The 19,448-nt window shown below is 33.8% G+C and overlaps 1 protein-coding gene across 1 annotated transcript; it reads right to left on the reverse strand.

The window, feature by feature from the left end:
- Positions 1–12,280: 12,280 nt before the first annotated feature.
- LOC104888509 (inositol transporter 1) lies at positions 12,281–19,410 on the reverse strand. The gene is given in 7 exon segments (XM_010673513.4): positions 12,281–13,184; positions 13,423–13,605; positions 13,690–13,797; positions 14,787–15,019; positions 15,022–15,121; positions 17,692–17,762; positions 18,863–19,410. Coding segments are annotated over 7 exon segments (1,500 nt in total). The 5' UTR covers positions 19,005–19,410; the 3' UTR covers positions 12,281–12,521.
- Between the last annotated feature and the right edge of the window lie 38 nt (positions 19,411–19,448).

A 19,448-nucleotide genomic window follows, 5' to 3' on the forward strand; every position in this document is an offset into this window, starting at 1 on the left:
ATTATTAATATTAATGAATAATTCATTATTTTTGAATTTGATTGAATTATAATATATGCAATTTGATTAAGAGTAATGATACATACAACCCTTAGGGTTGTATATAAGCATTAAATACATTTCCTGAAATGGTATTAAGTTGTGAATTTATGTCACAATCACGCGTCAATCGATGTAATTAATGTTTGAATATTACTTAGAATTTCTTCTTTTAGGTTCTTAAGTACAACCCTTAAAGTTGTATTTATCATTTTCCTTTGATTAAAATATACAAAAATAATTACTTGGGAGCGTCGGGCTGGTTCATAGACCGGGCTTTATGGATTAGGCTCAAAAAGTTTAACCCACCGCCCACACACCAATTTTACGATTCAAGCCGAGCTGGACCAGGCTTATTTTTGCAGATCGGCCCATATGACCCACGAAGTGGGCTGGGCTAGATTGACCTGCATTATAATAGTTACACCATAATTTATGGTGTAACAACCCACAAAATACCGCTTTTTTTTTAAAAAAAATAATTCAAGTATAACATGAGATTTATATGGTTATTTGTCTAGTTTATATTATTTTTATTATAATTTATTTCATTATATGCAATTATACAATTAGATATAATATAACATATTATACTCAAACGCTCCATAAGGATATAGTCTTAGTCTTTTTATTATTCCATCTTATTTTCATTAGTTAATCCAATTGATTGACATACCATATTACCATTAGCCGCTTCTCTTTTCTCTTTTCGGGTGCATGCACCATAATATATATGATAATCTATCTAAAAGCCATTTTCGCTCACCACCTTTGCTAAAGTATCCTTGCATAACAGTTATGGGGCAGGAGTTGCCCATAACTATGGTAAAGATGCTATTACAGCATAAACTAAGGGTAAAAGCGTAAAAAGTTTGGCTGATATAACGCCCATTGAACCAACGTCTGGCCAGGACGTTGGACCCATGGTCCAACGTATGGCCAGAACGGTCGCCCCATGGACCCAACGTCTGGCCAGGACGTGAGGTCCATAGGGCGAACGTGTGGCCAGGACGTTGGGTCCATGGACCTCACGTCCTGGCCAGACGTTGGGCCCCAAAATTACAAAAATGTCCTGGTTATGGGCAACTGCTGCCCCATACCTGTTATGTGTATATCAGCACTCCCTTTGCTAATAGGTCTATTTCTTTTAGTGGTCACTTAATTTTCTTATCTACCTTTTCAAGTCTTTTTTTTTTTGTTTCTTTTTATGTCCTATGTGCAATTGTGCATGATGAGTTTGATGACTAACATTATGCGCCTCCATGTTTTTTGTCTGTTTCCTTCTTGAGCCACAAAACTTCTAGTTGTGACTTGTGAGTAGTGCCTCATGTGATCAGGCACATGCTAGTAACTACAGTAATAAGTATGGTCATTTTTTGATGCCGCAACAGAGTCCAATTCCAATTTTGCTTTTACTAGCCTCGTCTAGATATCTACCAATCTTACTTATTCCATTTCAATTAAGTTGTGTTCATGTAGAAATAGAACGATAGATAAGATACTATTATTATTTGTGTTTATTTTTTGAGGGAAAAAGCAAGATTATTGCATAAAAATATCGCAAACGTCACAAACTGGATTGGTGAGATCTTAGCTAACAAATAGGCAACATCATTGCCATCTCTTTTAACATGGTGACAAACTTCCAACAAACAGAATTAAAACAAGAGCAGAGTCCAAACTGGATTACATTTATTAATATTTTTATTTTCATTATAAATATTTAAGTTTTCATTTATTAATATTTTAGTTTGAAAACATCAAATATAATTAACTTAATTTACTGGTTATAATTGTAGTATATAAACTTTAAGTCACAAAATCGGATCTTATACACGACATTTTCTTATCCTTTTTTTTTATTGTATGTGGATTGCATGTTGTAAGCACCTATAGAAGAGTGCCAAATGGCACAGTTCCTTGTTTAGGAACATCTTTTAATAGATTTGAATAGATTTAGGCGTTACATGTTTCTATCATAATCATAGATAAACATGATGTTAGGAAACAGGGTGTTGTAATTTGATTAATGCAGAACAGAAAATCAATGAAATAATAAAGGTGAGAAAACTATAAAGATTAACAAACAAAGAACACAACGATTTATGTGGTTTAGTCAAATTTGACCTACGTCCACAGATGGAGGATTAGAGCTTTTTCACTATAATGGAGAAGACCAGAAAGAATAATAAAAGGAGTCCAATTCTAGAGGCTAAAAGTGTTTCATAAGTTGTGTGTAAATAATGAGATCAAGAAGCCCTTTTATAGCATAAGGAACCCCGAAAAAACCCCATAGAATATACTCCGCACAAAACCCTAAAAAAAGAAAAACTGATTCAGAAACACATCTCGCAAAAACGCGCGCGTGTCGCGATGGCTCTCTGCAGTTCTTTGTAAAACGGGTGTAACTTTCTTGTTTCTCAGCGAAATTGGACATATGACCTATAGTTGGAAATCTCTTTGAACAAGTTATCACCTCCATTTTGAATCACATCAAACCAATTTATAGATTGAGAGATATGTGCATTCAAAGTCTGCCTTATGTCATTCACAAGATTTCAAGTTATAAAGTAGTATTTGGGCCCGGGTGTTGTCTCGTGTTGATATTGTTTTCCGAATTTGATATGCATTTTTTTTCCATTCCCATTAATAATATTACGGAAAACTCAACATTTAAAAGGTACAAATATAATAATGCGCTTAGAGCATGATTAAAAGTTGGTTGAGATGGTAATTGTGTCATTTACAATATCAAGAGGTCAGGGTTCAAATCTTGTTACAAGCTAATTTTACTTTTGTTAATTGACATGACTTATGTACGCATCGGACAACTCTAGTGTAGTAACAAAGGTGCCACGTGGCGCATATACATTGTCACATATATGGGTGATAATGAGCCTGACAAGCTCCCGAGCAGCTCGGGCTCGGTCAAAGCTCTGTTCATTGAAGCGCGGCTCGAGCTGGGGCTCGCACGAGTAGAATAAACGCTATTTGCTGCGGTGATATTGCTGCGGTTTTACCTATACGCAGCAATATAACACGCAAAAAGAAAAAAAAAGAAATTGACAATATTGCTGCGGTTCCCAACTAAAACCGCAACAATATATGTTAACAGGACTTTTTTCAAATTTAATTGACTACTTTGACCAGCAATATTGCTGTGGTTTTTAAAGATAACCGCAGCAATACATTAAAATATTAATGTATTGCTGCTGTTTCTATAAAAAAAACCGCAGCAATATAAAGGCCCAATATTATATAATACTACATTTAAGATCACACCTCTCTTACTAAAACCTAAAAAAACCGCCTCCCTCACATACTCCCTCATTCTCCTCTCACGAATCTCTCTCTCTCCTCCCCTCTCACGCGTCTTTCTCCCCTCTCCTCTCAGCTTTAACAACCCAACCACATCAGTTTCACGCCTCCCGTCGTTGTTCCATTCCGGCGAACCCACATCCGACGTCGTCCATCGTTCCAGTCCTTCTCTTTCGTGCGCCGTTCCAACTCGTTGTTCATCCGTCGTTCTAGTTCTACCAGTTCGTCGTTTGTGCACCGTTCCAGTCAAGTCCTTCGTCGTTCCAGTTCGCCATTCTACTCGCTGTTCATTTGTTCTTTTGAAGAGATGTTATTTTGAAGAGATGTCGTTGTTTTTTTTTTGACGGGAGAGATGATGTTATTTTGCAATAGGTGTAATAAAAATCTGTTGTTGAGGCCCTATGTTTTTCTCTCCTCCCTCGAAACACTCTCGCTCCTCTACTCGCCTTGTGCTGCGGGTCCTTTTTTTGTCGTTTACTTGCGGTGGTGCACTGCTGATCTGCTGGTGCTCTTTGTGCTGCCAGTCGTCGCTGAAGCTCGTTGTTGTTCCAGGGCTGTGTGTTGTTGTTGTTGTTGCTATTTTTTTGACGGGAGAGATGTTATTATCTTGTAAATGTTGTTGTTATTGTAATATTTTTGTAATTATTTGTGTATGAAATTACTTTCAAATCTAGTGTTTTGTGATATTAAATATAGTTGTAGTATATATTTTTCTTTATATTTTTTTGGAGTTATATTCCTATTCTTATGTTTGGTACTATAATTTTAACTTTTTTATAATCTATCTTAAATATATTATAATAATATATTTCAATCTGTCTTTTTGTATTTTTTTATGTTTTTGAATTTTGTATAATAAGTTTTTGTCATTAATTTCAATCAGTAATGTTTTATTTTTTTTTAGCTTTTTTGTCTTTCAAATTTGATGGCAAAATGCAAATTTTTTTTTTTTTTCATTTTCCAGTACCTATTGCTGCGGTTTTGGCTAGGAACCGCAGCAATAGGTGTAATAAAAATCTGATATAAAATAATTATATTGCTGTGGTTTTACCTAGAAACCGCAGCAATATGTTCAAATATCGCTGCGGTTTAAAACCGCAACAATATATTAATTACGTATTGCTGTTTCCTTAATTGCTGCGCGACAAAAACCGCCGCAATAGGCCACTTTTTGACCGCAACAATAAGCATTTATTCTACTAGTGTCGGCTCGAGACTTAAACGAGCCGAGCCGAGCTAGGCAAAGCTCGGCTCGTAAAGCTCGTGAATAGCTTGATTATTATTTTATACTAAAAAATATATTTTATATTAAAAAATATTTTATATGAAAAAATTATTTTTATATATTTATAAATTATATTAAGTATTTCTTTTAAGATATTAACTAAGGAATATAATAGAAGAAAGATAAAAAAAAGGTAAAAACAATTAAAAAGAAAAAGAGTAATCTCGAAGGCTCAAAACGCCTAAACGAGCTTACGAGTCAAGCTCGAGCCGCGAGTTCTAATCACGAGCTCGACCCGAGCTCGACTCCCCCAAGCTTGGCGAGTTCACGAGCCGAGCCGAGCCCATGAAAAATTAAACGAGCTCTAGCCGAGTCCACTGCTATTCGGGCTCGGCTTGCTCGATAAGCACTCCTGGTCACGTATGCCTTTTAATTGTATAGATAACACATGACTATAAAATTTTAATAGATCAAAATAATGTTAACCCAACTTTTAAAGCCTAAAAATATTCCGAACTACTCGATCATTATTTTTTATTTATGAGTTATGCTAATATGCTATGATAACATTTTCATTAGGCCTTTGGGGGTCAATTAGGCCTCATCTTTCTAGGAGTCCAAGATAATGTGCAGGATAAAGTGTATAGGATAAAATCATAAAATGTACATGGATATTCGTGCTTTCTTCATACATATCTCTATGTTTTGATATTGTCCTATTAGGTTGTGGAATGTGGATTAAATTGATGATCTTTTTGTTGTTAAAGTAGTGTTCATCGGATGAGGATGGTCAATTGGTGACCACTTACCTGTCACATTATCTGTTGTGTTTTTCTGATAAATGATAAATACTCACGCTCGAGATTAGAAACTTAGTTTTTTTTTTTTTTTTTTTACAGGAAGATTATAAACTTAGGCTATGTTTAGGAAGATAGTTTTTTTTTTTTTTTTTAAAAGATAAACTTAGTTATCTTGTTCTTGAAAAAGAAAACTATCTTAGGCAAATTCCTTATAGTATCTTATCCGCCTCCCCTCAACTTTTTTTTTCTCTCTTCTCTCTCCTCTCCTACAAAATCCTAATTTTTAACCTAGGTGCTACCACCACTCTTTTGGGCGGTGGTAAGCCCTTTTTTCCTTTTGTTACTAGTTTTTTATATGAGTTCGTATTGTGTCGGACTCGTCCGACACAATATTCTTGTCGGACGACTTCAGTTAGAAGCACTTGTGCTTCAGTTAGACGCACTTGGGTTTCAGTTGGTCTTTATTTTTTTTCAGGTAGTCTTCATTTTTTTTTTCAGGTGGTTTCAATTTTTTTCAGTTAGTCTTCATTTTTTTTTCAGGTAGTCTTCAATTTTTTTTTCAGTTAGTCTTAATTTTTTTTCAGTTAGTCCTAAATTTTTTTCAGTTAGTCTTCATTTTTTTTCAGTTAGTCTAAATGAAAGTAACTTAGGTCTAAATGAAAGTAAGTTACCTCCAAATGAAAGTAACTTACCTCCAAATGAAAGTATTGGAGTATACACAACACTGGATCTTCAAGGCACTCCAAATTGAAGAAAGAAATATGAACTCAGCCCATTTGACATTTGCACTGCGCTTTTGTATGATGACAGCAATTTCAATCTCCATTTTAATTTCTACTTTCCAAAAATGACGATCCTAATTGTAAAGCCGTCAATGAGAAACATACTCAAAATTTGTTTTCTTCAAATATCTTCACTCCTTATTCTAACACCTCTCTACCAATGCTGTTGCTTTCAATGTTATCAAATCTGTGCCTGGATATTCTTTGGTCGCCTCTGCATTACTTCCTTCAAATTTCATTACTTCCTTCAAATATATGAAATAATTTCATGTAATATTGTTGTGATGTGAGATTGGATCCATGAAATGAAATGAAATGAGAGAGAAAGAGAGGAGAAGAAGTTAAAAAAATCAAACCGTCCGACGGAAAGTGTTGGGTTAGACGGTCTGACCCAATACTTTCACTTTTTATATTTATGTTTCTAATAAATTTTAGTCTCTCTCTAATGAAGAGTTTTTCTACCCATATATTGGGTTTTATCTCTCTCCATGTGAGAGTCTGGAGACGTTGTTTGTTTTTGGGTTTTTGTGTAATTCTAGATGTTAATTTGTTGATCGAAATTTGTGCGGAGTTGCAACAGATGTCAAGATTCATTTACAATCAATTGAATTAAATCCAGTTCTACTTCAAAACTACAAAAGATCGACAGACCCCCCTTGCAGAAGGCTGCATCAGACAGTGATGTAAAAGGCGAGGGTGTTCAGAAGTGCTAGATCTACTCAACGATCGTGGTTTTATCATATTAGAATTGTATTTATTTCATTTTGATATGTATTTGTTTAGTTTCTACTTCTATTGTAGATGTCGTATGACTTTGAATCAATGAATTAATGTTATTTTCAAAAAAAAAGAAAAAGAAAACTATCTTAGGCCATATAAGTGAAAATGAGATATAGTGTCCCCGAAAAGAAATACTTCTCTATTCCTAATTAATATTTTTAAAAATTGTGTATTGAAACTTTTACATCAATTCCTAATTTATAATTATTTAAAAACCACCTTAATTAATAATATTTAATCAATCAATCCCTTAAATGATATAATTAACAATGTTACATTTTTCAATTAGTCTTTAATTTAAGCCCTTAATTGATTAAATCAATTTATTTATTTATTTTTAAATCAAAAACCTTGGCAAATTAGCGATTTTAATTAATAAACCAGTCTTAATCAATCAACAAATTCCCTAAATACAACAACATAATTGACCCTTATATTCATCAATTTTTTCGTGCACAAGTAATAATTATTATAACAATTCATAGAATTCTTCTCATAAATCCATCATCATTATCATTATTATTATTATTATTATTATTATTATTATTATTATTATTATTATTATTATTATTATTATTATTATTATTTTTATATCATTATTATTAAGTATTATTATTATTATTATTATTATTTCTATATATTATTTTATTTATTATAACTTTACTCATTATTATTACTATTATCATTAGGAGGAATATATGTCAAAAGTACAAATAAACTCACGTTTTTTAGCCCATAAACCAATCAAATCGCGTCAAAACGGATTATGATGCAATTTTGTGCAGTCCGACCCAATCATTATTTTTATTACTAAATATTATTATATTATTAAATCTAAATTATTAAAATAATAATATTAATTTACTTCTTAGATATTATTGTTATTATATAATCATCATCAAGTATTAATTATCATCATCAAGTATTAATATAATAATACAAATGATATAAAATAATAATTATTAATTATCATTATTATCATTAATCATTATTATTAATAATAATTTATGATTATTAATATTATTTATTTATAACTATCATTTAAAAATATCCAAAAATACTATTATTATTCATTATTAATTATTCATTATTATTACTTATCATTATAATAATTATTTGATATTCATATTATTATTATTTAAATATTAATTATATATTTATTACATTCAATCTCATTCAATTCTTAATTCAATTCAGTTCAGTCCAGTTTAGCTCAGTTCAGTTCAACTCAGTTCAGCTGTTTTATGCCGAAAAGAACAGACCCTTAGAGCAACTTCAATGAAATGGAAGTTGGCTTAGAGTGCCATATAGATTTTTCTAGCTAACTCAACTTTAAGCCAAAACTCTTACAATGGCTTAGCTAAATTATTATGTTGCTTAGGTAGGTCCCACAATCACCTATTCCTTTTATTTATATATAAATTATCACGTATTGAAAAACTATTTGTTGTGTGGGACCCAACATTTTGGCCAATTTGCTTAGCAAAGCAAAACTCCATTTGTGCTCCAATGGTTAAACAACTAGCTAAATATCAACAAGTCCTTTTTTTTACACCATTGAAGTTGCTCTTAGTATGATCCATATGATATTGCATTTATATGATTATTATTAATTCAAAGTCTAATATAAGCTAGTTCAATGTGAAGAGAATTAATCCACAACAACACTCGTAGAGGAGGAGTATCTTAACACCTTTGTCACAAAACATGTGTATCCACAATTATCTTTTTATATGCATATATATAATTAATAAATTTTAGCTCAGGCCATATCAATTATCATAAATTTGTAATATGATAAGATTATATGTATGATAGCTAGAATTATCTATTATTGATATTTTTAAGGAATAATTGTCAATAATAAGTCAACTTTTTTCCCGTCCGCTATAAATAAGTCATATCCTTTGATTATTTCTGAAATAAGTCTACATTGTACTTATCAATTTTAAACAAGTTAAATTACAAATAATATGACTTTTTTCTTTTTTTTTTGTAATTTTTAATTTCTTATTGTTTTCTCTCTCATCCATTTGAAGAGTAAAACATATCATATTTAAGCAGTTAAATAAGTTAACAACATGCAAAGACATGTTAAAAGCAAATTGTTACTAAGGGTTGACTTATTCAAGGATAATCAAAAGGTTGATTTGTTTTTAACATATGGCTTATAGATTGACTTATTTTTGACAATTAAATATCAATTTGTGAGAGAAAATAATATTTTTTTTTTCCTTTTGTCGATGAGATCAGCAATTAGATTGGGCTTTGGAATCAATTAAACATGTACTACATATTAATTTGAAACAAATTGTACTCATATCTTAAATAAGGGAAAGTTGGACTTAGCAAATAAAACCCCTATACTCCTCTTCGATTATAATAAATTTGTTATTAGATCTAGGTTAATACTCATGATCTCTCACTCGTCATATACTTCATCCGTTTTAAAATAAGTGACACACTTGTTTCAAAAAGCTCTAACATAAACAAGAAAAGTGTTTTACTTATTTCAAAACGCAAGAAGTAATAAGTTCTATATTTTCAACCAAACAACTCGAATGAGATCATCTTATAGATTTGAGACGCACAAAACTCAAAACTTGATAGACTAATACTATATTTGAGCCAGATTAACGAAATATGTCGAATACATCTAATAAATAATCGGGACAAGTTACGATAAGTTTTCCTTATGTTGCACTTTGTATATCAAGATAGACTTTGTAATGAAACTTTCTCGAATTAACTAGAGTTGTGTTTTAGCTGCATGATCTTCTTAATTAGTTGGTTTTAAGTTTCAACTACTCAAGTGTAATGTGTATGCTTAAACATCAATTTTGTTTGAAAGTTAGACAGCTAGGCTTTAAGTGCCAACGTATGGTAGAATTTATCCCATAGAAAATAGATAGAGATTGGACGAAGCAAAACATCTCACATATGATATGCTATATGTGAACGAAATGTGATTGATATATATCTCAAAGAGATTCATCACTAATTCACTACACCTCATAACTGCTTGCTTGACTTTATATGATAAAATTTGATGAATTTAATACACACTGCATCTTCGCAACAACGAACTACAATCATGTTGCGTTATTTTAGGCCAAGTACCCCCATCAAAAGAAAAGTTAGGCCAAGTAGCCACTTCTATTATTATTTTATCATTAGTATTCTTCGTGAAACTAGCTAGTATTTTGGACCGGGCGATTCACCCGTTCAATTACAATTATCAAATATATTATTATTCATAAAGTTTATAATTATTTTATTAGCTTTTCGTTATATTCTGTCTAGTTATGGACGTTATGGTATGATAAATTGTTTTTTTTAAAAAACTTCTACTTGCGAATAAAAATAATAATTTCAATGGAGTTGAGTTAAGAGATATTACCTTAATAAAGTGTTATAAATTAGAAAAAAAAACTTGTCTATGTATAGTTACATATAATAATACTTTATTATGTTAACTTCGAAACATTAAACATTTAAATTGTAATGGATTCACATTTCATTTCAAAGGTCATGTGTTTGATTTAGAAATTGTTTATATTCTTAAATGTGACCATAAACATGTGTAGGCCGAGAAGACTCAGAAGAGTGTCATGTGGACAGTGTGGCACATACATTGAAGAGCGTCATGTTGCATCATTCGCTCGATATGAACGTCTTTTAATATATTTGTATAGATATTCCATCCTTATACACAGGAAAATGAGACGAGCAACCCTTAGCCCATATAAGGAGCTAAATGTCCACATTAAATTTTGATCACCGTCTAAAACTTTCTCATAAATGAGGAAATTTTTCTCCTAAATGAACCAATCTCTTAATAAATGATTGCAATGAATATAAGTAGGAGTGTCATTTAACATAGATTATTTTATGTTTAGACCTTGTTTGATTAACTTTCAAATGCATGATACCAATGATGTCTTGGCCTAGTGGTTAAGATTGAGGTGTTGTGAACGTCTGAACGATATGTCACAAGTTCGAATCCGAAGTTCTCTTTCCTACAAAATGGAGGAAATAACTTATCTAGGCCCCCTTAGGGTAAGTGGAAATTTCTATGGAAATAGAATTTCCCATGTTCAGCCAAGCAAAAAAATCCTAAGAAATAAATTACAATCTACAATTTTGATTAATTAGTAACCAATTATAATTTAAGAAAATCAAACATTACTTGGACATTAGCTAGCAATTCTAATTACAATTCTGAAGTGATCTCCAGTTAAGAGCATGCGTGAAATGGTGAGAGTACTCAGGCTTTTAGAAGACTTGTCTCACTAGATGAATCATGAATATACTACTCCAATTAACATCTAGTTATTTAGAATTTTATAAGATTGTGTTCAAAGTCTACGTTGAAATCTTTTTATGACAAAGATATATCGTATACATATAGAATGATTTCTTAAGATCTTGATAATGTGCACTTGTGAATATAGAAAAATATAGATTGAATAATATCGCCTTTGAAGTTTGACGTACAAATCTTTCTTCCACCCTTCTCAATTTGTTCCATATCTCCCCCCAGAATATGGAAAACATTGTCCTTAATTGACCATATTAAAATTAACAATCATTGTCATTTTGCACCAATAAAAGATTCTTTAAGTTGATATTCTTGTATACATATGTAGCATCTTAGAAAATTCCGATAGTAGGTTTGCTCAGGAAATTTACCAAGAAATTGTGGAAGTCAAAGATTTCAATTGTCTATGTCAAAAAAACACTACATGGTGCACCTCTTAGAGGATTGCGTATCCTGCTCACTTTTAGGAGTCGTTTGATAACTGTTCTTTTGGGGCTTCTAAGTTCTAATGGATTCAATTAATTGTTTCTGTTACCTTTGGTTTGGTATTTGATGGAGGTAAGGAATACTGTTTTCAAAGGGTTTTTGTTACTAGCAAAATGTTACCGCTCGAAAAGTTACAGAAACGAGTAACTTTTCCATACTCAAACAGATGAAACACCTGAAGCTATGCGCTCGCTCTCTCTCTCTCTCTCTAGCTCGCCTTCCTTTCTCCTCTCTCTCTCCTCTCAATCCCTAATCTCTCTCTTCTCTTCCCTGATCACTCACTCATCTGGAAACATTTGGTTTTAGCATATTGTAATTGAACATCTGATAAAGGAAATATCTACTCTCCACTGTTTTCAAACTTGTGTACCACACAAGAAGAAAAGGAATCTCATACAAGTAATTCCTTTCGATTGTTGAACCTAACATCCATTAAAAGTTACAATTATTGTTACCATTCCTCTCCTCTCCTGTACTTTAATTATATTCCTTTCCCATTCCTTTATTTAAACCAAACACCCCCTTAAGGTTTATCAATGACCTTACCAACAATTATAATTGCACTTTCTTTTTGTTAACAAGTTTTTACATGCAAATAAATACAATAGTGGTCTTAACAACAACAATATTACATGATCAGAAATATAGGAATAATAATAACAAAAAAGGATACAATTGCAGGGTCAATATAGCATTCTTGGAGAGAAAAAGAATCATCAGAACGAGTATGTCTTAGTCTCCTAGATCAACAACAGAACTTGGGACGGAAACTAGGACTTGTCTTCACCATTATTTACATCATTTTCATGGCTGGTTCCACCTTCAAGAAGTCTCTGGGTATTAGATGAACGGCCCCAAGCCTTCTCTTTCCATATTTCTTCAACTTCCTCGAACGCCAATCCCTTTGTCTCCGGAAGGCATAATGCTACAAACACAATCGCGAGAAGAGCGATACCAGCAAGTATAAGGAAAGTAACACCGGTACCTGCAGCATCAGCAATTGAAAGGAACGATTCTGAGACGATAACATTGGATATCCAGTTCACAGTAGCAGCCATACCCCCGCATATGCCTCGGTAAGCTTGCGGGTAAATCTCGGAGTTCACAGTCCAGGGCACAGGTCCCATCCCAGGAGAGAAGAAAACGATATATAAGGCGAGTCCCACAACAGCAAGGACTCCAGTGGAATGAAGAAAGAAGGAAATAGCCAAGATTATGAGGGATACAAACACGCCCGAGAGGCTCATCAAGGCTAATGGGCGACGACCCATTCGATCAATGAGGTAAATGCCAACAACTGTTCCAGCTGCATTTAGGGCAGCAACAATGAGGGAGAGCAGAAGAGCGAGCTGGTTAGAGCGGAAACCAGCCATTTGGACAATTGTTGGACTATAGTACATCACTGTGTTAATACCAACAAATTGCTGAAAAGCCTGCAGATACAATGTGCTCGTTACATCATAGTCTAATTCCACCAAAAGTTATAATCAAAATAAATCAAAGCGAAAAAGATGCAGAGGAGGTCAATGGAAGATTTAAGCAAGAAGCAATGATGCTACGAAGAATCACAACAGGACCAATATGCTGCTTCCATTCAAAAATAGAAAATAATAGAAGCAAAAACAAAGATCACATGTTCTCTTCGAACTTATATCTAAGTATTAACCTTACCTGAAGACCACCTCCAACCATAAATGCAAGCCTCATTTCTTTATTTCCAAAAACATCCCAGACACTGGCTTTCTTTTTTGTACGTTCTTCCTCTGCTGCAGCAGCAAGATTATCCACCTCGTCCTCTAACCTAAACGGATCATGAATCTTTGAAAGCACTGCAACAGCCTTGGCTTTCTCCCCCTGATATTCATGATACACAAATTTTGTTAGTCTTGAACAACAAATGCAGACTTAGTGGGAAACATTTAATCCATGAAGTGTAACCTTCAGATAAAGCCAACGTGGGGACTCCGGTAAAAAGAGCATACCAAAGAATTGTACCACAGCTGGCACGCCTGATACTCCAAGCATCCATCGCCAAGTTCCAGGTACCTGACGAAAAATATTAGAAGTCAGTGATACATTCCTGTAAAACTAAAAAGCCACAACACAAAATTAGTCAAGTCTCCCATCTTTTACGTCTATTAGTTTTAGGGAACAAGGGACGTTGCGGATGTCAACATAGAGGCTGTCAAAGAACAATACTAATCATAATAAAATCAATAATATTAATCCTCATTATTAGTATAATACTAATTATTATATTAAGATTATTATGAAAAATATATAATATTAAAATGTTTATTAATTTTGCTATTTGAACTTATTTGTAAAACAAGCAAAATTAACTGGAACCAACATACTCTTAGGCTATGTTCAGTTCACCTTATTTTTGCTTATTTCAGATCTAATCAGATCACATCAGATCAGAAAAAATAAGTTCAGATCAGATCAGTTCAGATTATGCTTATATTTAAAAATCACTATATCTTTCATTACATATTAGTAAAAATTATAATAATTGAATATTAATAAAGTACTCATTGAGACGAATCAAACAAGACCCAACATGACTATATTTTTTCTTATATATTGAGAAAAATCTAAAAGATAAGATCTTGTTATCAGATCAGTTCAGATCAGATCAGATCAGATCAGATCAGAAAAAATAAGTTCAGATCAGATCAGATCAGAAAATTTCAGGTGAACTAAACATAGCCTTAGTCCATCATAAAGTTGAACGCATATAGTATGAAAACATTTACAACCTGAAAATTTGAAAGCCCTTTAACTTTGCACTTTCTGTCATAACAACTTACGATTGATAAATCAACAAGCATGAGCAGCAAATGCAAGAAAGAAAGAAAATATGATGAAAGGTCAGAAGAGGAAAGGGTTCTACCTAAGAGGGCCCAGTATACAAGGCTACTTTCAATGAAAAGATATTAATTTCTAATCACAAAAGAAATCTTGAGTAAGTGATTATCATCTAACTTGTAAGTAGCTAAAGGTATCAGATAGAAGCATAAGATTTATCTGACCTGGGTAAAAGCAAGGTTAACAAGGTACGAGAGAAATTGTCCACCGGTGATCATAAGCACATTTGTACTCACAAGTCCTCCTCTTACTTCAGTAGGGGCTGCTTCTGCGATATAAACAGGAGCAGTAACTGAAGCAACTCCAATAGCCAAACCAACCAAAAGGCGTCCAAATATAAGAACATAAGGATCTGGAGCAGCAGCCATGACAACGGAACCAGCTGCGAAGACGATAATGCAGATAGTGTAGCTTTCTTGCGTCCAAAGGCGTCATTTATCCACCCTCCAGTAGCAGCTCCAATTATTGCACCTACTTGGGCCATGCTGACAATTGTTTCCTGTCAAAAGAGCCATAACAATATTGCAAAGTAAGAAAGCTTCAAAATATTAAGCCTATCCAGCAAGAACTCAGGAACAAAACGACAATAAAAAATTAGGAAAATTTGTCAGAGACCACCTTTTAAAGATTTTTGGGCATGAAGCCACCTTTTGTGGGTTCCGGGCTTTGACTAACATTTCTGGCATTGACCATCATCAAACCTATTTTTTCCGCTAATTCGAGATCGCCGTTTCAAGAGTGGGGATGAGACTTGAGAGAGAGTGGGCCCTGTGGTGTTGGAGGGGCCGGAATTGCCACCGCTGGAGGACATAATAGGGAGAAAAGGGTGGGAAAAGGGGGCAAAAATAGGTTTAATGATGGTCAATTCCGGAAAATGTTAGTCGAAGCCGGAATCCGGCAACAACTGACTCCTTGCAAAAAAAGTTAAGAAAAGATGGCTTTGTGCCCAAAAATTTTTAAAGGGTGGTTTTTTAAAAAAAAAGTGTTCTGACAAGATTTCCCAAAAACTAACAACTCTACAAATCACAGCATGACAGAAAAACAATGTAAAAGTTAGAAGTCCGGCCACGGGATAGAAGCAAAAAACGTGGATATTACTAGACAAGTCAAGTCTTATTTAATGCAACCTTAGTTACTAATAATAAATTGGCCTCACATATCAAGTTCCTCCGCCATGCTTAATTCAATTTCAAACCAAATTCTCATCAATATATTCCACAATTCAATTCACTGTTTCGGGAACATAGCACTGAAATTAAATTACAAACAAACCAGTAAGTTATGTAGGAAACCACTTATTGCTGCCATATGGCCATACCATTCATTACTAGGAGCTCTCGGATCACCTATGGCAAAGTAAGGATCCAAAATTGCAACCTGACCATTAAGTTGCATTAGTAATAGACGCCTCACACTCTATTGGAAATGCAGATAACTTCAACTTCAAAGAATTGATTGATAAGATAAAATTAACCACCAAAAAAGTAGAGTATTCTATTGAGACGTCTATAATCCTATCTGGTTATCTTTGTTCACCTATCGAGGGGTCATTGCAAATGGGGGAGAGTAGGGGACACAACCCAAGGACAGGTGCAAATGTGAAAAGAACTGTAACTTGTTTGCTCCCCATTGGTAAAAATAGAATAGGACTTTTGCCTCCTCCTTGACAGAAAGCAAGGGACTAGGCTAGTATTCACTCCTCCCTTGCAACTATGACCATCTCCTTTCCCGTAAATTCAGCTCAACGCTTGTTATGTCTGTAGCTGGAAAGTTATCCATTGCTTATAGTTTGAGTTCTTTCTAGTCTCTAGAGGAACAAAAAGGTACCAAGAATTCCGACCAAATTTTGAGCAAGAAATGTAAATGATCGACAACCCCCCCCCCCCCTCACTCTACAATATATTCGAAATAAACTACAACATAGAACCATTGGGATGTAGTAACATTGGATGGAGAGCGAGCTTTTAAGTACCTTGGATGGAGAGGGCAACTGGGATTTAGTGCGACTATAGTGTACCTCTAAGATTAAAAGGAAAATTATGTAGGACGGCTAATCAACAACCATTATTATATAGGTATGAGTATTGGGGATTTGAAAGAGATATTGAAAAAGGGATGGAACTACGATATTGAGAATAGGACAAGACAGTGCCAATTACGATGGTTTGAGAATGTAAGACATACATCGATTAGATGATACTCCGCTTAGGTTGCCATAGAGTTGTAATATTGGAGTTCTACAGGAAACCAGGTGATCCCAAAGATAGTTTGAACAGAGGATATTCCTATGAAGATATGAAGAAATTAGGTTTGCGGGGTCATATACTGCTTAACAGGAGAGAGAGGATCTACAGTACTACTAGATTGGAAGAAAACAGAATGTCTAGTTTTGATCCCAGTCTAGCATGAAACAACTTACTGCAAGGTGTTAAAAACTTGAAGACAACACCTAGATCGGCCCTAGTAGATGACTTCAGGATACAGGTTAGCATTTCTGACCTAAACCAAAGAGTTACATGGGCATTCCACAAAATGCCGTATTCCACACAAAGAAAATCAAAAGACATGAGAGCATACACAAATCCAGGTTCCAGTGAAATGCCAATTAGCAAGACATAGATATTTATAAATAATAGTTAAAATGCTTAACAGTAGTAACATATATGTGCGCATATAACAGAGAAAAAGAAAACAAGTAATATCATGCAATATCAGAAATGTTTAAGTTATAGCTCGCTTATCAGTATGATGGCTAACCATTGTGTCTGGTTGTGAATGTGTGACTCTTCATAGTAAGTTTCATGACAATTAACTTCCACATCACACATTCCTAGCTGATCCAAATTGCAATTCCAGAACGAGCAATAAATTACACACACTTTAACTCTTATACCACCCGCAACACACAATACAACACCAGGAATACAAAAAACTCTCTTTTTCACCCACCACTGATCCAGTGATGGAGAAACATAAATGCACAATGCCTCTCACCACCGAGTGTAGCTATTTATTCCATCTGTAACCATTTCAGCACAATCAAATGACAAACTCTACAATAGTTCATACCTGCAAGAAATTACTGTTTTTGACTTCTTCGAAATCATCCTTGATGTACAAAAGTGCTCCTGAAATCACACCTGCAATCCGAGCGCTCCTTAAGAACAAATAATTTCCAAAGAGAAAATGCAGAAGCAAATAGAGGTTATCATGAACAAAGTTGTTAAAAGTACAACAGATAATGATTAGGAAAATGTGTGGAAGACTAAAGAAATATGAGTGTAGGTGCACCAATTAAAACTCAGAAAGACCCTTTCTACATGAAACTCATCACTCAAACTACAATATCTAAGACAAAAGCTACACATGCAATGTTTTGACAATAGCTTTTGACCATGGATTGGAACTTAATCAAACAAGCCATATATATGAGTGCGTTTCAACTGTAGACACAAGTAAGAAATTGGTCACAGTTGAATGAACAGACAAACCAAAAAATACAATAAGAAATAGAACATAACTTCCAAAAACATCACTAACAAATTCACTATTCAAAAACAATACAACAGTTAGAACACTCAATATAAATTATGCATTTCTGCCACCACAGAGAACCGGTTACAGTGGTTTGCGAAAGTGAGGTCGAATAAATGAATGAATCTGTCAAGGGAGTTCCAAGATAACTTGGATAGAGGGCGTTAGAAGCCATTTGAAGAAGGTTCAAATTAGGTTTCCGAGGTCATATAGCGCTCCGCAGAATAGCATGGAGGCAGAGTATCTATGAGAAAGACAACCGCAGATAAAGTCTTGACTCGTGCAGCCAACCCTATCCTATTGTAATTAAGGCTCTGACATTGTTGTTGTAGTATTTGTGCCACAGAAGGGATCACTGGATCAGGACCATCATGAGTTTCAATCCTAAAGCATGGTGTACTAATTCAATGCATTAATGCCTAAATTTCAAAGTTCAGAATTTTGGCTGTTTTTCTTGATTTCCATGCATCAGAAGTTCTAAAATATTGCATTCAGTAATTAAAGCTAATATTTTTCTTGGCTATGAAACTCTCAACTGAAAAACCAAAAATGCATATGATCATAACAAAATTCAAGAACGAAAAAGTCGAAATTCTACCCCAAAACCTAATCCCACTTCAAATTTATACAAAAATGAAGAAAATACAAGAAATAATTCAAAGATATGGAGAAAAAAAAAATCTTTCAGAGACTGAGATTACAATACCTGTATCATACCCAAATAGCAAACCACCAATTCCAGCAACAACAGTCAATCCCAGAACATATTTATTACTGAAATATGTAAATCTTCTTTCTGGGAATGATTCTAAATACCCAGAACTTCCAGGTATTGAATCCAAAGTCATTTGCACTAAAATTGAACAATAAACTAAGAATTTGAACCAAAATTACAACCCCAGAATTAATACGGAGCTGTTACGGGCAGATGATTGGAGAAATTTGTTCATATTTGGGAAGAAAAGTGGGACCACCCAGATGATGTTCTAGTGGGTTGCTTTGATCAATGTATACAAGTAGTGAAGATAACATAAAGAAAGAAATTTCAAAAAGACCAAGAAAAATATGAAGATGTAAATTGCAATTTTCCCCTCAAAATTTTATTTTAATTTTTGCAATTTAACAATGTTTCTGAATTCTGAAACTTGGAAGTGGGAGTTTTGGAATGAAGGAAGAATACACAAGTAGCAACGATGCCAATGGATTGCCAGCACATCAATAGTGAGAGCTGCCCAGTTCATCAACAAATCCAATATATTTTTTTTCGAGGGAAACCAATCTCCAATATATAT

The sequence above is a fragment of the Beta vulgaris genome, chromosome 3 (genome assembly GCF_026745355.1).
Source record: "Beta vulgaris subsp. vulgaris cultivar EL10 chromosome 3, EL10.2, whole genome shotgun sequence".
Classification (NCBI taxonomy): Eukaryota; Viridiplantae; Streptophyta; class Magnoliopsida; order Caryophyllales; family Amaranthaceae; genus Beta; species Beta vulgaris.